This window comes from Camponotus vicinus, unplaced genomic scaffold, assembly GCF_025532165.1.
Source record: "Camponotus vicinus isolate PSW18456_S1 unplaced genomic scaffold, iyCamVici1.0 SCAF_8, whole genome shotgun sequence".
Classification (NCBI taxonomy): domain Eukaryota; kingdom Metazoa; phylum Arthropoda; class Insecta; order Hymenoptera; family Formicidae; genus Camponotus; species Camponotus vicinus.
In genome coordinates, this window is record NW_028141980.1 from 13,907,802 (window position 1) to 13,931,490 (window position 23,689).

General features: G+C 31.7%; 3 protein-coding genes across 7 annotated transcripts in view; 1 reads left to right on the top strand and 2 right to left on the bottom strand.

Moving 5' to 3' along the window:
* The first annotated feature begins 184 nt into the window (after positions 1 to 184).
* Pten (phosphatase and tensin-like protein) lies at positions 185 to 18,902 on the top strand. Of its 5 annotated transcripts, none has more exons than XM_083106125.1 (9): positions 186 to 2,200; positions 2,309 to 2,516; positions 2,710 to 2,839; positions 2,951 to 3,229; positions 3,314 to 3,459; positions 3,713 to 3,873; positions 3,937 to 4,218; positions 4,458 to 4,615; positions 10,640 to 11,699. In XM_083106125.1, exons 1-8 carry the CDS (start codon positions 2,024 to 2,026, stop codon positions 4,569 to 4,571), a joined length of 1,497 nt encoding a protein of 498 aa, XP_082962251.1. In that variant the 5' UTR covers positions 186 to 2,023; the 3' UTR covers positions 4,572 to 4,615; positions 10,640 to 11,699. The 5 variants fall into 5 exon arrangements, with proteins under 5 accessions (XP_082962247.1, XP_082962251.1, XP_082962250.1 ...); XM_083106124.1 differs by lacking the exon at positions 10,640 to 11,699 and adding an exon at positions 16,244 to 18,902 and having other exon boundaries at positions 219 to 2,200; XM_083106122.1 differs by having other exon boundaries at positions 221 to 2,200; positions 4,438 to 4,615; positions 10,640 to 11,695.
* Positions 18,903 to 19,042: 140 nt separating this feature from the next.
* On the bottom strand, positions 19,043 to 22,271 carry Mettl14 (methyltransferase like 14). Its single transcript, XM_083106126.1, has 6 exons — positions 22,051 to 22,271; positions 21,808 to 21,976; positions 21,527 to 21,703; positions 21,139 to 21,456; positions 20,419 to 20,801; positions 19,043 to 20,233 (listed from the first exon to the last, which is right to left on the bottom strand). Exons 2-6 carry the CDS (start codon positions 21,862 to 21,864, stop codon positions 19,996 to 19,998), a joined length of 1,173 nt encoding a protein of 390 aa, XP_082962252.1. The 5' UTR covers positions 21,865 to 21,976; positions 22,051 to 22,271; the 3' UTR covers positions 19,043 to 19,995.
* Positions 22,272 to 22,311: 40 nt separating this feature from the next.
* The window catches only part of Pex2 (peroxisomal biogenesis factor 2), a 41,035-nt gene continuing 39,657 nt past the window's right edge, over positions 22,312 to 23,689 (bottom strand). Inside the window, exon 3 of the mRNA XM_083106140.1 lies at positions 22,312 to 22,397. The gene's annotated coding sequence lies outside the window, so the exon portion shown is untranslated. The remainder of the gene's footprint in view (positions 22,398 to 23,689) is intronic.

A 23,689-nucleotide genomic window follows, 5' to 3' on the forward strand; every position in this document is an offset into this window, starting at 1 on the left:
TGACAAATTGAGAGAGATACAGAGAGATACATTATTCAATTATCTTTTCAAGTATATAGAATCGCATCACAATCTGCGCTACTCTATAATTAATCGTAAACGATATCTCTCGCTCTCTGATTATTCGATATCAAATATCTGAAACGGAATACGGAAGATAGGGATCAAATTCATGAGGATGTAAAGAGAGTTCCTTCGCTCGCGCGTTTGCATTTTTGGGAAATATCGAGCGAGTTACTCCAGTATCAATCCTTGCTCGCGCGAGGAGAGAGCGCGGATAAAGAGAATGGACCCGCGCGACAAACGCGCGCTCGTGCAGCAGCAGAATTAAGAAGAACCGAGGACGCACGAGCGCGAGCGACGCCGCTCGGTTCTCTCGGGCTTCTCTCCCGTGCTCGTCTCCTCCTCCCGATCCCGAACCAAAGGCCCGCGGTTCCTTCGCGATTGGAGCACGCGCGCTGAACGAGAAACGCGTCGCGGCGGCGACTCGAGCGTGCAAGCGTGCGTGCGTGCGTGCGTGCGTCCCGGAACGGAACGGAGAGCGTACCCGTGGTCGCCCGCGGGGACCGAGAGGCGAGAAAGCGGAAAAAGACATACATACACATACACACTGTCATGGCGTTAACGTTAACGACGCGTGTCGAGCGTACTACGCGCCGTCGTCGTCGCGAGGCGAGGTGCCGGTAATATACAGTAACGCCGGGTAACATACATAGGAGAACGACGTCGACGATCCGTCGTCCATCCGTCCGTACGGAGAAAAAGAAAGAAAGAATAGAAGAGACGGAGCGTATGTGTATGCGTTGCGTGTATATGTTGCGTGCGTGCGCGCGTGTGTGTGTGCGAGCAGCACGAGCATTGTCAGTCGCGCTCCGCTCCGAAATCGTCGCGGTCGATCCTTTCGTCCTCGGCAACCTCCTTTCATCCGCGACCGAGATTCGTGCGAGACGGCGCACGAGACCGAGGAACGTCACATGCTATGCGACATCCCCCGTTGTTCGTCCTCCGGTCGTCGTCGATCGCGAAAAACGAACGCGGCATCACTGCCGCCGCCGAGTTGTGTCGCTCGCGAGCGCGCGCGAGAAAGAGCGAGAGGGCCGCCTCCTCTCTCTTTCTCTCTCCTTCTCTCTACCTCTCTCGCTCTCACGTAGAGAGCGCGAGCACGCTTAACCTAAAACCCTCTTCTCGGCTCGTCTCGTTATCGTCCCGTCCCGTCTCCCTCGTCACCGCGGATCCCGTCGTCCGGTGCGCGTTTCCTCGATAAACGATACGGCCAACGTGCGAAGGAGGCGACGCGTCGAATCGATCGAGACTCGATCATCGACGCCGTTCAATCGCGAACGCGACAGACCGAGACGGAGCCGCGAGTCCGCGCGAGACTCGCTTCCTCGACGTCCCGCCTACCAGGCGATGCTAGGCTGCCGTCCCTGTCGTGACTCGAGTGTTCGCGAACGCGCGTGATAGTGACTGGTGCTCTCTTAACGGCCACCTGGACGAGCATTCGGTGCTATTGTGTGATTATTTCCCTTCTTTGCTCTCCTCGAAGAGTATCTCCCCCAGGAGTAAACTAGAACTCTTCCTCTCTCTGCCATTAGACTCTATCTTCCTCGTTGTCTACTTGGCGAGTTAATGACGACTGTGATCTCTGTGATTTTCGGAACAGGATTGTTTGTCTGTTAAATGGACTAGAAATAAGAGTTTTCAGTGGACAGTGCAGTAATTTAGAGACCAGTCTTGGATGTAACTGTGCAGTTAAGGAACCTGTGTTAAATGGTGTATATAGTGTATGTACTTTTCGGTATCTTGTGTTGCCTGCCACCATAGCTAAAGTGAGAATTTCTCCTCAAAGACCTGCTTTCTGTGGAGCTTCGCTATTGTATGGTCTACCAATCGTATCAGACTAATAATGGTGATGATATGTCATCGTGAAATGATTTTTATTCGGTCAAGAGCCATCACTGAGCTACACGATGGAGGAATAGGACACATTCAATGAAAAAAAAATGCCTATGTAGAAGAACACATGTTCTGGGAATTGATGGGTATATGCTTTTCCTGCAGGAGACCAACCAGTGGCAGGTTGAACAGTAAAATCTCTGAACATATCTCGGCATCAGTAACCCCTCTCCATGTTTGTCTGGAAGAACAAAGAGGACCAGAACTGGGCTCATGTGACGCATCGCAAGCTCACAGGCCTCAGGTGAGTCTAATTTATTGTATATACATATATATGGAGAGGCATATTATTAAATGAATTCTAATTGATTTTATATAACTATATGAATTTGTCTTGTTATTTTGGCAATAGATTAAAAGGACCTCTAAGAATCAAAAAGCAGAAGAAGAAATTCCCGAAGAGGTGGCAGAGGGTAGTTCGATCGAGATTGAGGCAGGAGAGTTAAGACAGACTATGGCCAACACTATCAGCAACATAAAGATGACCAACCCTATAAAGGGGCTTGTCAGTAAACATCGTAAACGTTTCATAGAGGATGGTTTTAATCTTGATCTCACATGTATCCTTTTATTGCTTCATTGTTTAAGAGATATATATATATATATATATAAATGAGAAATAATTGAATATATAGAATACTGAGCATTTGTGTCATAAATAAACTAATACACTAAATATGCTATTGAATAAATAAACAAATACACTCGAAAAATAAATTGATGCTAAGTAGATTCCTTAATATTTTGATTTAGATATAAAAAATAATTTAATAGCGATGGGTTTCCCAGCTGAGAAACTGGAAGGAGTGTACAGAAATCATATTGATGATGTTGTTAAATTATTGGAATCCAAACATAAAGATCACTATAAGATTTATAATTTGTAAGTTCTTTATTTAGAAAACAAATTATAAATCTTGTAATAATTAACCAGTGTCATTAAGATATCCATTTTGTGATAAAAGAATCTGCGCATAACGTAATAATGTTTTAGGTGTTCCGAAAGGTCATATGATTGCAATAAGTTTAAGCAAAGAGTAGCCACTTATGCATTTGATGATCATAATCCACCAAAACTGGAACAGATCAAGCCTTTCTGTGAGGACGTACATTTGTGGTTATCTCAACACAAGGACAATGTGGCCGTAGTTCATTGTAAAGCGGGGAAAGGTCGAACAGGCGTAATGGTGTCCTGCTACCTACTTCACAGCAAACAATTTCTTAATGCCACCGATGCTCTTAATTTTTATGGAAATATACGCACTCACGACAAGTAAATATGATATTATTAAACTTTCGAGTTTGGCGAGTCTTCACGAACCAATTTTTTCATTTATTCAATTTTATTGTAATGCAGGAAAGGTGTAACTATACCGTCGCAGATAAGATACGTGGATTATTATGCCACCATTGTCAGAGAGGGTCTCAATTATCAACCAGTCACATTAATATTGCGCAAAATACAACTGGATCCGGCTCCTATTTTTAATGGTGGTCAAGCATGTAAGTAATTTGTATAAAAGTACAATAGATTTTTGTTTGTTTTGATTTTTGATAATTGATATTTTGATTTGATAATTGATAATTGATACTTTAATTATTAATTTTTATTTATGCAGAAAATAAAACGAATCTTTAGCTTTCTTTCTCTTTAACTATGTAATATTTTTTTTGCGAATCAATTAATATATTATTATAAATAATAGGCTTAGTGTGATTGCTCTTATTATAATTCGAATGCGTTTTATCTTATTAGGTCTGCGTTATATAATCTCGGAATCAAACAAAAGGATATTTTCGGGTGTTTACGAGGTTCGGAAAGGTACACCTTCTATATGTATCTCCTTACAACACAGTGTAGCTTTGACGGGTGATATAAGAGTGGAATTTTTCAACAGACCAAAAATGAAACCGAAGGTACATACTTATGCTTTATCATTCTTTTTGGTACGGTAGATTAATAAAAATTTTGTTTTCCAGGAAAAAATGTTTCATTTCTGGTTCAACACATTTTTTGTTCGTGAAAAAGTAAATTCCGAGTATGATAATGGCGAGTTACTTGTTGAAAGAGCAACGAGGGCATTGAGCTGCGACGGCACAGCCATGGAGTGTCCAATGGTTACGTCGCATGTGAAATCCAGAACGGGCTCATTGGCGAGCCTCGGTTCTATGCCGCCTACTCTCGTTTTACGAATAGGCAAATCTGAGTTAGACAAAGCACACAAGGATACAAATAACAAGTTGTACAGTGAAGATTTTAAAGTGAGTTGCATTCGCGTAATGATAATATCTATCGTATCTTGCGATTATAATAGTCTTAATCTCAAATATACATTTTTTAACATCTTGTCAATTATAAATATTATAAGTAAAACAGCGAAACGCATTACAGTCCACTTCAACGCTTCGAGTTAGATATTAATTACAGTCCGGACGAGATAGGATGGAAATTATTTTCCGATTATTCTTTTTTAATTACAGGTGAGTCTATTTATGCATAGCGTGGGCGGAAGCACATCGCCGGCTGTGCCAGCGACGACGAACAGAAGCGGCGACGGCGTGCAGTTGGGGATAGGCGGGCAGGAGACGCCGAGCGAATCGAGCGAGGCGGATAGCAGTGAGTGCGACACCACCGGTGACGAGGACGGTTGGGAATCCGGTGAGTCCTCTGCATCCTTGGTGGTAAACCACCACCAACACCATCATTCTATTACACACAGCGGTAGCCGTACACACGTTAGCGGTCTCCGTTCGTGTGTTAGTTTCAAAGAGACCGCCAAGGGTCTGCTATCACGTGGCGACAAAAGTAGGAACAGTAACAGGCAGAACGTCGCCGGGGCAAGCGCGAAGCGTTCTTCCGCTCCGTTCGCGCGCTCGGCCGTTCTTGACACGTAGTAGTTTAATAAACGCTCTCGGTACTTAAGAACACGATCTCCGATGTTTCGTGTTCTCGCAGTGTCGCGACGCGGGCATTTCGCATGATCGCGGATCGCGTGTGTCTGCGCGTTTTTCATTGTTCTTTTTCCTTCGTAGAATCGCGTTACGCGCGTTAGACGGCTTGGCGCGAATAAAGTGACGATTAGAAATCGGAGAGATACGTTTTCGCTGTAATTGCCGCTCGTTACGCCACTCTTCCTTCATGTCGTTATTTCATTTTTCATTCTTTTACTCCTTCTCATTCTCTCTCACTCTCTCTTGTTCTCTTTCATTTTTTTTGTTATTATGTCGTGGGACCATGAACTTCATTTTTCGTATTGACGATTTGTGTCTTACCGACTAGTATATATTATTAACTGTTAATCGATTCTTCGCGTAATGCTCGATAATATAGTTAATATCGTTAATGTGTGTGCACCAAGAGTAAATTAGTTAGTAAATTGTTTAGTTTGCCATGTGTAGAATTTGATAATACAGAAATCGATAAGTAGCAACGAATTAATTGTGATTTTAACAATGGTAGGAGACACACATTTTTGGGATTTAATAATTGAATATGTAATAGCAATCTGGCTTTCGTTATTTCTGACGAAGTTCTAACGCATTCTACACAAAAGGATATTTTTGATTAAATTATATGATACGTATCGTGTTTTTCGCGCGCTTTTGCAAAACGACTGCAAATAGGATAGGCATTTACCACAGTAAATAGACTTTTGAAGCAGACTTTTAAAATTGTATAGGACGCAAATATAATATAAGTGCACACAAAGTAAATCAGTATCAACGTAATTTGTAATTCAAATAATTTAATAAAAAAGATTCTAATAATTTAATAAAAAAAAATTTTGTACCGGAAGTCCACTGTTAAATTTTTTTCCATTTTTTTCCATCTTTTTTTTTGTTTAAAATAAAGAATAAGTTATATATTCTAAAATTAATATTATTTTGAAAACTATAAGAAAATGATATAAAATCACATGGTAAAATTTAATTGTGCGATTTAAAATACAGTTATCTGTAAAATTTATGCTATTCATACAAAAAAATTTTTTTAACCATATTAATCTATATATTTTTAATCTATATTTGAAATTGTGTATATTTGCATACAATCGATTTTCATGTTTTGTCAAAACTTTTGGATAAACTAATGATAATGTAGAACGCGCAGTATTCGAATCTGTAGAACGATAACGCGTTTTTATCAAAAAATAAAAACGATATAATTTTATCTACTTTTAACACGCAAAATCGCGAAGCAATATGCGATATTTTGCATTGATTACAACCATCGAGATCGCGCGAAAATTTATTTCCTTTTTATTTTTTATTTTTTTTTACAATTTATTCATATTTGCTTTTTTTAAATAAGAGCGGAAGTATCAGCATAATATTTAGTGGATTTAATTCGACGTTTTTATCCGTTCAAATAAAATTGTAGATTTTATCTCTATATTTCTATTTCGCAAATAAACTCTCTGTGAAAAAAGAATTAAAATTGCTAGTGCTAGAAACAAATTGCATAGAGAACAATAACTGGTTTATACGCTATTCTTTCCGGAAATTACGAATCACGTCGATATATAAAAGAAGACAGATAAAACAACATAGAATATACGCAATTATTAGGCTGTGCAATATCTAAAATTATCTTTTTTTACACAGATGATACATTTTCGAGCTCGCGTTTTTTCGTGCACATCTTATTCGCGTTGTAGACTCTTTCATAAGAATAACGTTGTTCGTCGACCACTTGTCTTGTGATTATAATTACGTGATACATATGTATACATATAGCGTACATATAGACGTTCGAGAGATGTTCGAATGTGTAAAAAAATTTACAAATATATTACATTCGATTGATGTAAAAGCGCACGGTTTTATACATTTTGAGAGATACTTGTTTCATCAAAGTAAAAATATAAATCGTAGTATCACTCTTGAACAATTTATTCGTTACTAATTGATTGAAGAAAAGTAAAACGGTGAGAATGATGGTAAAATACAGTTTTAAGAAGCGGTGTTAAAACTGCTATTTTACCGGAATGTGATTCTGGATTTTTTAATAGATTCAGGGATACGCGCAAGGAAAGCTTTTTGTTTAATCGTTTATTGACGACGAGGAAGTACAAATACATAGAAATCAGCTTTTATATATCTTGTATATTGGAATTAATAAGCCGCGGATGCTGCTGATTATATTAGATAACGATTTTTGTGTGTAGTAATAATAACTCGGATATAAAACGAAACTCATATTTGCCAAGCAGCATATAGGAGAAGAAAATAAGAAAAAGAGAAAATATCTAAGTTTAGATTTAAAACCGATTGTCTTTCTATCGTCTATATCTTGCTTTTTAATGTATACACAGAGAATTACGCGATACCTTAGATTTAGATACGTACGTGACTGTTGTTACGTAGCGAATATATGTGTGATATAAGAAAACACATATAAGTTTTACAAACACACACACAATACATGATATATATGATATATACATATACATGATATATATATATATATATATATCATGTATATGTATATATCATATATATGATTGAGTAATAACACATACGCACATACTGGCTTCGGGGTCGAACGTATTAGTTATTACCTAATTGATTATCGAGATCTATGATTTTTTTCTCGCGTTAGATCGATTACTTGAAATTATTATTATTATAGTTATATCGATGAAATGTAATTCGATTTAATAGCGCGATAGCATTATTAGTATTACATTGTCGGACAATTTTTTTTCTTTTTATATACAAGACTAGACTCGTGATACGATAAAGTAAGCATGCGTTTTCCTTCTCGTAGTGACGAATCATTTTAATGATACTTTATCACAAGTCAAAGATAAAAAAAGAGAAATAAAAAAAAACGGAAAGGTTCTGAAATTTTTTTTTTCATGATTTTATTAAAAATATAAAGCGATTATTATTTAGTTACTTAAAGTGCAACACGTTCTATACGTTCCGTATTTTTGAATGTATACAATAATTATATTTATTGTATAAAATATATATTATATGTATAAAATCATTTTTTAATTTAAATAAAAACAAGATACTCGGCAGTAAGACGTCATATTTTGTGAGCATAGGTAAAAGAATTATGGTCAAATTAATTTGTCAAGTGGTTAGGAGAATTCCCGAAATAATAATTTTGATTAAAATTCTCGAACTGTATCTCCCGAAGCTAGAATTAAGTGTTCATCGCACGATTTGTAAATATAGCGATTTATATAGCGATTATGTCGATGTATTCTCGTAATTTTGATAGATTGATTCTGTAGAATGTATAAGATGTGCCAGACTTAATGGTCCATGTTTTATTTACGGGTCCTTCGGGCAATGTAGCATCAATTTTTCTTTAACAAAAATGGAGATCCTTTCGGAAACCAAATTTCATAAATGCAAATAGATGTTAAAATAGACAATAAAATGTCTTATTTATTATTTATTTTTAGATAGATTTTTACTTTAATGTGAATTTTAGGGACCAGTTGCAAAGATATTTATAATAATATTAAAAATTGGAAACTTGCGACAAATAATGAGATCTTTCTCTTAATTTTGATTAAGGAAAAATTGATCCTAAATTCAGCTAAAAATTCGTAGACAAAAGTAGTTTCGCGCTAGATCTGGAACATGAATTTTACGGGGCCTAAAAACTCGAAACACACCCGTAATGACTCCCTCTTTAAATTGTCTCAATACTTTTGTGATCGTAAGAGATTTGTATTGGATTTTTGAAAAGCATGGCTGTCGAATGTATTTTTCCCCCATTTTTTAGGAAGAAGTAATTCAGTCTCGTTCCTTCATTTTTCTGACCATATTTCGATCGAATAAACGAAGAAATCTACGTTTTTCCTATATCTCTCTCTTTCTTTTTTTATTTTAATGCTATTTTTCTTATTTCTCATATTGCATGTAAATAATTTATGTAATCGCGATCTATTATATATATTTGAAGACAATGTTTGAAACATGTGTAAGATCTGTATAAGCAAAATATTTGTTTTAAATGTTTAATAATTATTTTGTGATACTATTCGTATATTACCATTATTAGCTATATATGTATATCGTTGTTATATTATTATTATTATTATTATTATCATTATTATCATTATTATTACTATTATTATTATTATTATTATTATTATTATTATTATTATTATTATTATTATTATTATTATTAGTACTATGAATGTGTCATTTAATGTATCAACGCGCTATTGCTGTTACACACTATCGCTATTTTCCAATCATATTTCGCGAGAACGTTCTTTACGACTTATTACTTAGCATAATTGAGATGTTAACAATTTTTCAATGTAATATTATATGTTACGAATGTATTCCTGTAATTTGATATTTTTAAAAATAAGATTATGCATACATACATATATATATTTATGTATGTATGTATATATGTATGTATGTATGTATGTATGTATGTATGTATGTATGTATGTATATATATAATATACGAGTACATGTGGTACTCCTTCTCTATACATTTTGTAACATTTTCTATTGCAGCGTCTATTTCTGTAGAGAAACATACATGTTACTTTTTTCAATCCTATCTCCGGACAATGTCTTTTCTTTATATTCTCACCCATTCTCTTTTTCCGAGGATATTACATAGCATTTATATAAACATTCATAATGGCAATTACGTTCAATGCCTTGATAATCCATGGTGTGTTGGGATGATCAAAATAATTCACATTCGAAGTTAGATATGATAAATAGATTACTTTCGTAAAAACCTGCATTTTATCTATTCTACTATTGTCACACCTGCTTTTTCATAGAAATATTACATGCTGATCCAGATCGTAATGCTGAAAAAAGATTGTCAAAAGACACTCGATCTTTAATTTCTTGTGCTTGTATGGAAAATTTTTTAAAGATTATTAAATTCAAAGAAAAGTTTCATATTTTTTATCTGATATATATATATATATATATATATATATATATATAACATTTCTAATTGAAAAAAACTAGATAGAAACATTGATAAATATTAAATATGTTTACAAATAATTTCTCTCTAAAAATAATCTCTTTATAATATAAAAATCGTGACAGTCTTTTTTCAATTGCTTTTTCTTTTTTAATATATTTATTTATTTTCTCATTACATTTACATGTTACATTATTAGAACACGATCGCGTTGTGCAAACGACATCATTTCGTAAAACAGAAAATAATTTACAGTTCAACATTGCATTCTTGTTGGTTTGGTGCATCGTTATCTCTTTGTATTATATCTTCACTGCATGCCGTCAGAATATATATTTTCACAAGTCGCTATCATTAATTTTTGTCACATATTATCAGTATCGTGTCATTCCTGACTTTCGTAGGATGATAATGTTTCTCAAAGTGAGGGTGAGGGTAGGAGTGACGAATTAACTTGACGAGCGTGATTTTTCGCACGTAATTAAAGAGATAAATTCAATTTTTTATTCTTGCGAATAGAAATACATTTGAGATATAAATATCGTGTAATTGTTCAATCATATAAATATAAAACTTAATATGAATCTTGCGCGCGATTTTTAGTTTGAACAGTTTGAGAGGAAATTAGAATAAAATAAGAATGGAAGAAGCACTTTGCCCTCGACCGTCGTTCTTTACCTATAAAAATATCGTCGAAATAAGCCATTACTGACTGACCGATTGTGTCTCTCTGTATCTGTTCATCCTTAGTGGACTTGGACCAGCGTGTCGGCCGGTACCGTCTTCTATCGGATGGAGGGATGATAGATCTTTTGTGAGCCCATCGCCAATCACTCCTAATCATCCTTCGACTTCATTGACATTTAATAAGTTTCCAGACACACATATACAAACACATGCATATATATATATATATATATATATATATATATATATATAAATATATATACAAAGACATTGTGCAGTGCGCTGCACGAAATATTCATCATTGCGTCGAAAGAACTATATTCTACGCGTTCAGGTTTACGTTTAAATTTTTGTACTTGAGTTAATATCTTATTTACGCTACGAGAAAGAAGAAGCCAATGTGATTTTTTTCTATATAAACAAAAAAATAAAAAAATATAGAGACTAATCGCTTTCTTGCCATTACGATCCACCGTGATGATCCATGTTGATGATAATTTTACACAATTTACACACGCGAACAGAGAAATGTAGAGATTAAGTTTGCGAGTGAATGATTACGAGTGAATGCTATAAGAATCGAAGAGGAAAGAAAGATGGAGAAGAAATAAGAGAGAAAGAAAGTTTGAAAAATGAATGATTGAGACGAAAGTATTTATTATCCATAAGAATCTAATCAAAATTAACGTATTCACAGGTTTACTAACACTGTTTATATTAAGCACAGACTTTACTTAGATTCTTTCGTTTCCTCTATAAGTGATAATATGTGGACAATTTTGAGCTCATTTCATTCTGCATGGCACATTACTTTTTGTTACTCACATGAACACATAGACAATTTTTGTTATATTCGATCAAGTATCGCAAACGTTTCGATTTATGTTCAATAGTCTTATAAAAAAAGTTTTGAAGAAATTATCTTAAAATTACAAAATGTAAGCATGTAAAATTAGCAAAATATTTTATATATTTACTATATGTATATATATATATATATATACACACACATACGCGCGCGTACACATACACGTTTGTTTCGTGATATAGAATCAATAATTTATAAATATATATTATAATATATTATAATATTATAATACATATTTTTTTTCTTAAAAATGTGTGTGTATATACACACACACACACACATATATATATGTACATGTATATATATACATTTTTATAGAAAATGTTAGTAATAGAAATTAATTGCTAACATTTATTACACAATCTATGTGTATATATTTATACATATTTATATATATTTAAGTTATTGTGATTACGTGGTTCTCAATTATTAATTTTAATTAATTAATTTTTCATAATATATCTCTTTTTTTCTTGAATAATCTAAATATATAAATTTCAATCAAAAAATGATGCAGCAAATAAGTTAAATTTATATGCCTGATTCATAAGATTTAATCTAATGATACTTCATAATATTGATTTGATATATCGAAAATTGTCTATGAAGAAGCTTAAGAAATTGTTAAAATTTCTACAAGTGGAGTTTATATATATAAAATACTGAACGTATACATTTTAACATTACGAGTGAGCTTGTAAATTCTAATAACATGATAACATTGAGTTCGTGACAAATGGATATCTGTAATATTATTTATCTAAATGCGATGAGAAAGATTTATTTGAATTTCAAGCAAAGAATATTTCATAATGCTGTCCTATATTATTATTTATTGAGCTATTTATTGAACGAAGAGAGATAGAGAATTTCCAAGCTTAATATTTTATAAAACAATACATAATTATGAAATTACTGCACTTTATTTTTTTCGTTTACAAACCTGTGATTTATAGTAATTTTTTTAATTAAAGAAAAAATTAAAAAAAAAACAAGTATACAGCCAAACTTCAAAACACGACGACAAATATAGAAACATTGTGTCTGTTAGATAGAAGAAACAATCGAAAACAAATGAACAGTCCATATAAATATATATGACGTAGCAGAAGTGCATATTTATATGAACTATATATAGACCGCGAAAAAGAAAAGAAAATAACGCTGTAAAAAAACGAATATTTTCATAAGAATAAATATCGTAAGTCAATAATAATAACGTCTAGAGAGAGAATATTGTATGGAACAACCGCCATCGATTTCTTCGTTGAAAGAATCGATTCTCATCCTTGCAAATCTCTCACGGTTCGTATACAACAATTTGAACAAGATTTGCAGGAGATTTTTTATGCTGATAGAGCTCAATATTGACTGGCGATACGAGTTTAAGAAATCGAGACGCTTTTCTTTGATTCTTATTAAATTACAGGATGTTTCAAATTCGTTACATTTCTTTTTAAATCCTCCTAATTTGAACTCAAATTTTTATCAGCAGAAATATTATGAATATTATAAGTAGTGATTAAATGTCAAATTAAATAAATAATCAAATTAGTAAATTAAATTATTAAATAGTTAAATTAGTAAGACAAATTTTTTTAAAATTAATTGAGGAATTGATTTAAAAATTAATTTGTCATGATTCTTTAAACTTTTGATATTAGTAATTATAGTAATTTCGTTAAAATTATATATTGAAAAAGAATTCCAAGTTCGTCAAGACAAGTTTGTAATTAAGAGAAATTGCAATATTTTCAAGATCCTGAAATACATCTAATATTTCAAAATAATTATAGATATTACGTATTATTTTGCTCGACTTTTCAATTATTGTATAGATTTTGGAGGCGATCGATTCTTAAATTTTTCATCTCGTATTGCGATATCTTTTTGACGTAAATTTATAACACGAACCGTGTGTGAAAGTGTACAAAAAAGTATTTACTCTTTCCATTTAATATTTAACACTATTTCAGCATACGAAATGCTTAAAAAATATGTAGATATTTCGCGCGCAAGGATCTTCATCGTGGTCCTGTTGCGAGTAAAAAGTTTATACGTGTTTATGCCGACTCGACATATCCTGAACTTTTCTTTCCGGTGCGATCCATTACTATCTTTATCCATTGTGTTGTCTTGTGTTATATTGATAGAATACTCTAATAACATACATTTGGAATACGTTCTATAAGGATCATTATATTTTAGAAAAAAAATCTATCGCATACATACACACACATATACACACAGTTCTTCACGATCTTTTATGTTTGCAAATTATTAATCTTCGGGAAGTAGACCGTTCACAGGTGAACGTAATCGATAAACGTTCAGCAAAATGGTAGATTTTTTTCGATTAATAAAATGTATAGATAAATATCATTACGTGATGAGATTCCGAGAAAAATGTCAAAGACGAATGTCGATTACTTTATATGCCTGTATATCCAGCGATTATTTAAATGAATCTAAAGAGCGAACTCGTAACACTCGTGATAATCGAAGAAATTACCGAATTTTTCCTTGATGATCTATGTGCATATGTCTAGCTATGGGATAAAAATTGCATGAGAATCTTATTTTTACTAGTGGACGATTTAAAACCGATTTTGAACAATATGGATATGAATTTTATACGGAATCGCTGATAATTGATTGTTATTATTCCTACTTACTTGCGCGTAATAAAATTTACAATACTATATAGTTGGTTCTTGACTTACATTAAGATGTTTATGTCGGATGGTTCAGAAAAAGAGCGATATAATGGAGATGTATTTTTTAGCAAATTAAAAGCCATTTTCTTCCAAAAAATAAATTTGAAAAAAAATTTGTTATCGCAATTTGTAATATGTTAAAAAAATTATTTAATTAAAATTGTCAAGAAAAATTTTCTATTAAATAAAAGACAAAATCATATTTAATTTTTAAATTTTCCAAACTCTAAATTTCTTCCGTAACGTGCATAATTTAAAAATATTATACATAAAAAAAATGTAAATATTTTCAATGTTATTTTCATCTCATATCATTTACCCTTTGTAAAATGCAACTTTACATCTGCATAAAAACGACAGCCTCTTTACAGAGAATTTACTTAATTTTTTTTGCCGATTTTCTGAATCATCTCGTATAAGACTTCATGAATATGACAAAACTTCTTATACATTTTGTTACATGAACGCGTCTACTCGGCTGTTTTACATTTACGCGATAAACGTATTTTTGTACTTTCTCCTTCTGTTAAATTAGATACAGATATGTATGCGGTATCTCTTCAGGCATGTGTGTGTATATATATATATATATATATATATATATATATATATATATATATATATGTATGTATGTATGTATGTGTGTGTGTGTGTGTGTGTGTATATAAGATCTCTCATATGATATTACATACGAGTATTAATTGACGCTTACGCGCGAATTATCTGCCATTTCTCATTTAGAACAAAACGATATCGATTAGAGATCGATTTAGAGCGCGCGGGGCAATCTGATAAAATATATTTAATTCGCCGATTTTTTATATCGCACCTGTCGGTGTCGACGAGAGTAAGATTTTGTCATAAAATTGTAAAAATATAAATATATAAATATATATATATATATATATATATATATATATATATATATATATATATATATATATATACATACATATAAATATATAAATAAATATATAATATATATTTATTTATTTATTTATTTATTAATCATTAACAAATAAATGTTACATGATGCAGTTTGTGTAAGAATATCCCTGGTGTTCTTCCGAACGAGCCGCATCTCTCCTTCGATTTATTTTCTCCGTTATAAGTACATTGTACATTATGAAATAATAACTGTAATACAAAAGCTGCAAATTTACCGTTGATCATTTCCAGAATTTATAAAGAGAATAAAGCGAGCAACTTAGAGCTATATTTTATCATATTTACGGATATTTGTCTGCGTTTATATAAGCCTGTTCTTTATCCGACAAAACATGTTCGATATAATATCTGTAATATCGCTGCCTTAACAACCCCGTTGCTATCGCAAGCTTTGACACTAATATTTATTAGTTGTCGGATCGAACACTGCAATGAATGTAATAAAGACATATGATTAAACCTCTTATTATTATTGCGAATAAAATAATTGTGTATAATCAGTTTCAGAGAGTATTTTTCGAACTTTCATATTTAAGATTCAGCGATATGAACACATATATGTATGATTTTGCTATATTTTCTTCTCGCAATCAGGTTCGTTGCATTTAAGGCATTAATTATTCAGGGTAAGTTCAAAAGTAAAGAACCTTCCGTAGAAACTTAATGTTTCATGAAAAAATAAAATGTATATATAATGAAATTTATTTACTTATTTATTTATTTTGTTGTATGTAATTTTTCTCGAATTCAACGCATATTCTCATATTTTTGTCAGAATATCCTGTCAGGAAAAGAATAATTCTAATCTTTGACATTTTTATGGACTTAAAACACATAAAAAACACCAATTTGAGTATTATTAATATTAAATGTGTGAGAAATTGCGTTGAAGTTTGAAAAGAATCTAGAGAGATACACAATATGTAAGCTTGATTTTTCATCCTTGACATATAAATGTGCGTGTCCTTGTTTTTTCTTCTAAGCTTATCCTCGCTTTTTCATAAATGGCATTAGTTTCTGTGTTACTCCAAACCCTTGCCCAAACCTCCTAACTGTTAGTTGGCCTAGAAATTTGTGTTATTTATCCTTAACATTCGCGTCTTTTTTCACGACTGACGATAGGTCTGCTTGCAGGGGAATCGACATATTTGTGACTGTTGAGACTTGATTGAGATGGCGGGGCCGATCGCGGGGCTAAACACTTCTTCACAGTGACGATCAACCTCTGACCGCTGATACCTCGCACCGCTTGATTACCAAGTCGATTGTCGTGTGCGAATAGATGAAACAACCACCATCGCCATCCCGTGCCTGCCACATCACGCATGCATATACACCCTGCCCGCATATTCCTCGCCCCAGCAAAATTCTTCTTGGTACACACACGCTGATGCTTCACGAAAAAGAATTCCGTTATCATTAGAATTAATTAATTTAACATATTGTCATCGCACATGTGTATCGCCGCGTAATGCGCGATCAGTATACGGCTTTTGTATAAAAGAAATAAAGCGCCAATTTTAACTAATTCCATTCTTTGGAAAGATTTGTAGAAAATACGATCTATTAAGTAGCGATTAAATTTTTGTATATAGGAAGATAGATATATATTTATAAATTAATATTATTTAAATCTCAAGTATTATTCATGCGAATAATCGACGTCAAACAATCGAAGTCAAACTTTAAGCCCAGTGGTCGTTGCAATAAATTGATTAATTCTTTGAAAAGGTAAATTTATTCTTTGCATTAATTTTGCATCACTTGTGCTAATATGTAATATTTATATATCTAAAGTTATAGAAATCATTTCTAAAAATTTTATATTGTGTGAGAAGTTTTAAAGGGACTTTAACATCGTATTTTTTTTACGGAAAGGCGCTTGATTTCTTCTGTGGAAAAGCTATCTATATTAGTATTAGTTAGAAATTTTTTTATAAAAACAAATATTCGACAAATTTCTTTTCAGTCTCGTGCGGCAAACGCGTCTTATTGTCGAGCGAACATAAAGTATTCTGAATCTAATCTTTTAAATAAAATTAGTATATTGCACTGATAAACAGTGATTTTCACTAATTTTGTTGAAAAGAATAAATTGCGTTATCGATTCCGTATAACGAAAGAACTCGCATAAATGAGACAAATCGAGTTTATCTTATTCATCTTTTTTTTATTTATTTATTCTCCAAGAGAGAAGAATAACGATATTCGCGTTTTGCGTGAATAATTTATTTATTTGCTTTTTCTTCGACGTGTTTTATTCGTATAATATATGTACGCATTTTTTTGGAGTCTCTTCAATGTGATGGACGATTCATTTCGATGACGTAGACATTTGATTTATTGCACATTATGCATTCACACGCTGATATTATTATTATTTTAAGTTTGTCTATTTTTTTGTTATCAAAACAAAAAACTCATCGTCAAATTTGTATAATATTTCCGTCTTTTGTTATAGATAAAGCAAAATGTTCACCCTCAATAATAACTGTTTGATAAAAATAAATACTACAATTAATTTATACAATAATTGTCTATAGTGATCATCTGTTTTTAATTTAATCGCATTAAAATGATAAGAAAAAAGAAAATACAATGACTGATTGTTAATTTACGCAATTGGTGTTTAATATCGAAATATAATTGTTTCTGCGAAAAAAGATTTTTGTTACATATTATTATTATTAATTGGATTGTTTATGTATTTTTTATTTATGACCATGTTGTATCAGGGTTTTTAATACTCTATCCCAATCTCTGTTTTTTGTATTATTATGCCATTATTTAGGAGGATTAATAACGAGAAAGATAGAAATATAGCGTTGTATGCGTTCAAAAATACATTACGAAAAGATAGATACGTAAGATCCATCATAAAGTTGAAATTATGATGATTATTACGAATTAATAGACGATTTCTACGTTAGATTGATAAGAGATAGTAGCAATAAATAAATAAATGCCGTTTGATTTATTTTTACATTTAGTATTTAACTGAAAAGAGGAAAAAATCTTCTGCTGTAATAGAATAAACCGATATCTCGCATATATTTTTCGCAATAGAAGTTTAAGTTTGTTGTTAACGAGAGTACACCCTATCCCGACAAATCTAGATACGTTTTTGTGACCTCATCATTACAGTCTGCTTTTTATAAAGTAGAAAGTGTGTGTATATGTGTGTGCATACACAACACACACACATACACACACACATATATATACATATATGACTGTTGCTATATATATATATATATCTATACAAAAATGCATTTAAAAGGAATAGAACGAAGAACTTTGCCTTCTCAGATAGATTCATTTCACTCTAACCGGAAGCTTTACTGGGACCAATAAAACTACCTTATAAGCTGCGTATTTTTTTCTTTGCTGATGACGATCTTAATCTTAAGAATTCTATATTTATGGTATATATTATAAATTAACGACTCAGCCTATAGAGTACAAAATACGTGACTTGATCTCAGAAATAGAAAATTAATTACTTTTGTGTCTCCGAAAGAGCGCGACGTTAATCTTTTGAACAATATCACTGAATAATACATTTCAAAAATCATGTTAATAAAAGATAGATTTATTTACGTGAAAATAATCTAAATCTTATTTTTAGTAAATTGATTTAGCTATAATCATGTTGATTTTTTTATCGAACATATGCATGCGACAATAACAAATTGTGTTCGATTAATTGAAAGCATTTATCTTATTCAAATTATAGAAGAATTTTAAACAAATGAAATAATTAGAATATATATATATATATATATATATATATATATATATGAAAAAAAGGAATTCGAAATATCATATTACAATATAATTACGAACGTTATAATAACATTCGATTTTTTCCTTTTTCTATAATATTTCTACTTTTGTAACTCAATGATATATATTTCTAATGACTGTCGCGGAGTATGCGCATTTCTCTTTATTCTCTCAAGGACGATACATCGCTATTATTTAACAAACTAATCGATCCTACTCGTAAGACTCTTTACGATTTCTTTGCTTACATATATATATATCTGTTTTATTTTTTATATGTACATTCGTTTGTATTTCTCTATGATTTAACGCGCAGTTAAATGCAGTTTACTTGAAAATTTGGCGAATTTAGATCTTATGATCTTTTAGCGTTTTATTTTAATAATCTCCTTTTAAATTACAACTGGCAGTTCAATTTATATCGTTAACGGTTTAAAGATAGAGAGGCAATATCATATACTATCCGCAGATAGTTAAGTTACATGTAATAATGCGTTCAAATGACAAATTGCGTTCTTTACAATGTACCTTGCAATAACAATAAGTTTGATATAAAACATATCTTACCTTTATTTCTTTTTTATCCTGCTCCTTGTGCAACATTAAGAGTTTGTATCTTTTTCTGATGAAAAATTCTGCTAGTATTTAATATTCTACAATTTGGATTATTTTCAAACTATTGATTCTTTGAGAAATATGATTTTAATTTTTCTTTTTAAATTTTAAGTTTTAAGATGAATTTTAAGATAAATTTTGTAATTTTATTTAAAATGTTAAAAAAGCAACTTAATATTGAAAATTAAGAGAACATTAAGTCAAACTTTCTAAGTCAAATGAATCAAATATTTTAAGTAAATATGCAACGAGAATAATTTTTTTAAGTATGAAAAGTTATCATATACGATATATGATTAAACAATTATTTTGAGTTCTCTGTCATGAACAGAGATTGATTCTAAAAATTTGTTAAACTAAGATATTTGGAGAATATTTTGCAAGAGACATTTCACACATGTCTTCGTAATCATTTTTTGTATTTTTTTCTATCTATTATAATAATGTTCGAAAGAAATATAACGCAGAATTCTAAAATTATTAATTTATCTTCCTCTACCTCTACCACGATTAAAGCCTCCTCTACCTCGGCCGGATACTTTTCCCTTCGGCGGTGGCGATTTTGGTCTGAGCGCCTCTATCCTTTCGGTGCAACCCGTAGTGATCTGCCCATTGGCGAAGTAACTCTGATAAAGATCCGCATTGAAGTTCGTGTTCGTTAGTTCTGGACCGACGGTAAGCCAACCGGGTCTGATGGTACTATCGCGACCGAAAAGGTGTAACCTGAACAGAATAATGCACGTGATATTTTTCACGAAAAGCAAAAAATATAAAAAGGGGAGAAGAATTCAATCTCTTTTGCAACATTAAATATCAATAATAAACTTTTAATTTATATTAGAGAGATGATTTTTGAGACTTAATTTATTTCATAAGCAATAATAGATATCATACGTATATTCGTGTACCTTCTTCGGCCGAGACAGAAATGTTCGATGATATGAAAGATCTCCACAGGTTTCTCGATAGATCCATAATCGGGCTCCTCTGATATGATGAGATCGATGTCGACATTTGCGTGGATAAAGTCACCGTCAGTGGAGCGTCGTACTGTACCCTTAATACCCATAAGGCAGTGTTCCTTTGTCCTCTGCAGCACCGCTTTACTGTCCAGATTTTTGCTGTGTCCCGGATTATTAATGTTTGTACGAATCCAGCAAATATCCTCGCAACGCCGGAAACCCCATTTGCGCAGACAAAATCGTCCCATGTCCAAACCATCGCTACTACCACACCACAGAAACACGAAGCTTCGGTTGGCGGCCACCTCACCAATATCGAGCTCCATTATCTGAATAAACGGGAATAAATTAAATGATAAAATTATTAATTTTAAAGATAAAATTAATTTTTTAATGTAGTTGAACTCAAAATGAAAAACTAAAATTACAAATAATTTGAAACTGAAATGTTTTTAGCATGTATAATCTGTTCATTATTGTTAATGAAATTGTTTATTTTTAAACGTCAATTTTATATGTGCCAAAATAATGCTATAAATGCCAAAAAGTCGAAAGCATATATTTTCCAATATATTTTTAATTATATATATATTACGCAAAGAAATAAATACTTCAAAAGGAAAGTCTGTGTGATTAAAAAATGTAATGTGATTGTGTAAGACTAACTTGGTCCCAATTCCAAAGCTGCACATTGGTCGCGCCGCATGTTCTTTGATATTCTTCCAGAGGTGGCTCTATAAGAATGACATCAAATTTACAATTGAGCTCTTTCAAGTTATACGACAGCAGGTCTGTTTTTAGATACATTGGTGGGGTCGCGGTTTCCGCGATTAAATCGTCCTTCAATTTGATTAGCTCACGCAGCTTCGGATATTCCTCGAATCTATCCGCCAAACCTACGTCCCTGATAAAGTTTTGTGGCCGCTGGCCAGTGTCAATAAAGTGCTGACAATAATCATTGTGTGGATTTGACGATTGTGTTCCCTTTAAATATGTATGGGATTTCAAATGTAAAATATTTTAATAAAACACATAATTTAATATAGATAAATACCTTTAAGAATGTCGAAGAATCTTTATATACAATCTCATCCGTTGGAGCAGCGTCATCTTTCAAATCTTTGATTGCACTATCAGATTTGTCATTGGACAATCTGCCTCTCTTTTTTTGTGTATCTTCCACATCTGTTCCCAAAATTTGTCGCAATTCGTCCACGCTGGAAACTCCAAGCTGCAAAAAACAAATATCTTAGGATATGTCATCTGCATTGTATATATCTAACCTAAAAGTGCAACCGAGTGTCATTACTTTCCAAAACAAATTCTGATGCTCACCGTTTGGGCCAAGAGTTTCTTGCGTTTCTGAGAACGTTCCCAACGAGCTTGCAGCATCGTTTACATTCTTATTTGTGATACATTATAAATGTAAAGATATCCGGTAGATTCTGATTCGTCTTGCACAGAATTACATTACTTTCGTGCAAAAAAAAAAATAACTTGAAGACTAGATGGACATACAAAACCTAATTCGTTTTTTTCACTTAAAGACTATTGTGATTCATTATTATTTATACACACACACACACACACACAGAGTGCAGTTTCGCTTAACCAGAGAGAAATCTCATCTTTGATATATTCCTTTTATATTTTGTTCTGTTTTTTTAGGACATAGTAGCACGCTTTCTTCTCCTTGTTTCTTTTTGTTCAATATTTTATTTCAGTTTTCATAAAAACTTTGAAAAATTGTCGATGTTCGTGATGCACTATTTAACCTCTTATCGGATAGCGACATGTATCAGCTGATTGTAGTAAAATCGTCCGAGCGCCAGTTGGAACAATCGAGGTTACGTCGCATCGATTAGTTACATCGGTAATAATGATCACTGCATTTATCACGTTGCATGAGATGTGCATAAAATTATCTATATACATATATAGAATATTTAGGATTATGCAAATTAAGATAAAAAATATAGAATGATTTATAAGAACATAAAAGTATATTAATATTTTATACTTAAATAAATAAATAAACAAGTAAATAAATAAATAAATATATATATATATATATATATATATATATATATATAAATGATAAAATCAATATATTCTTATATTCTTGTGTGTGTATAAAATAAATAATTGCTATATATTGTACGATCTCTCAAAAATCTATTTATGATTTACATCTTCAATATGATTGATCAATATGATGCTGAGTACCAAGAATAATATAACATATTTTGATAATTATTAACATTCAATATTTAAATTAATGTCACTTTTAAAAAAGAAAGAAGAGAAATCAATCTATCTTTTTGATATCTCTTCTTGCTTTACAGAAAAATTAATTTAAAATTTATAAAAAATCTGTGTACAAAAAACTTAACATATATGTATATAATTACATGTATATGTATATATATACATATAAATAGATAGAAACAAGACATATAAAAGATAAAAAAAAGAAAGCAAGTGTCGGTTTAAATTTTCTTCGAATATGTATTTCATTTTTTGTTTTATTTTTTATTGTACATATTGTGTAACGAAAGAGAAAGGCAACACAAATAAAATATTAGATATAGAATTCTCTTTGAGATTAATCTAGAATTAAATTTATTTACAATCTGATTATGATTTGAGAAAAAACTATCATGTAAAGAAAATGATTCTTGAATTTATATATTATCCTCTTTCATTCTTGTCATTATTATTCAATTTGTAATTAAATAGGAAAAATTCTAGCAACCTCATCAACTAATTTGATTGCTATTATCAGTATGTTATTATCAGTATTATTAATTCCACGAGCTGAAAATTATTGAAACAAAAGAAAAAAAATTTATCTGCTTTTAATCAATGAATTTAATTTCTAGGATACAATTTTTTTACACTTTGCATAATAATATAAGATTGCAACACATTATCATACATGTTAGACTATGTTATCACGTTGTATAACACGTGGTTTGATAAATACTTAAAGTGAACATGTTCTCTTAATTGTTTGCTACAAAAATGAAACTTAGTCATAGACAGAGAAAGGCTCGAACCAAAATGAAAGAAATGCTGAAAAAGAGATGAGATGAAACTGGCAGTTTAATGAAAAAGAAGATGCAAAATCAGACATAGAAATGTCAAGTGTGCGTAGTCAAAGCGAAGGAATCCACAAAAAGGAACTACTAGTATGTAATTGAAAAGAGAGTAATAT

Excerpts from the sequence above, each read along its gene's own strand:
- Mettl14 (XM_083106126.1), bottom strand. The coding sequence starts at position 21,864 with ATGCTGCAAGCTCGTTGGGAACGTTCTCAGAAACGCAAGAAACTCTTG. Across the intron at positions 21,704-21,807 it reads AGAAACTCTTGGCCCAAACG|CTTGGAGTTTCCAGCGTGGA; the intron begins GTGAGCATCAGA and ends TGTTTTTTGCAG. Across the intron at positions 20,234-20,418 it reads TTCTGTCTCGGCCGAAGAAG|GTTACACCTTTTCGGTCGCG; the intron begins GTACACGAATAT and ends TATTCTGTTCAG.
- Pten (XM_083106121.1), top strand. The coding sequence starts at position 2,024 with ATGTTCTGGGAATTGATGGGTATATGCTTTTCCTGCAGGAGACCAACC. Across the intron at positions 3,230-3,313 it reads AATATACGCACTCACGACAA|GAAAGGTGTAACTATACCGT; the intron begins GTAAATATGATA and ends ATTGTAATGCAG. Across the intron at positions 3,460-3,712 it reads TTTTAATGGTGGTCAAGCAT|GTCTGCGTTATATAATCTCG; the intron begins GTAAGTAATTTG and ends TTATCTTATTAG.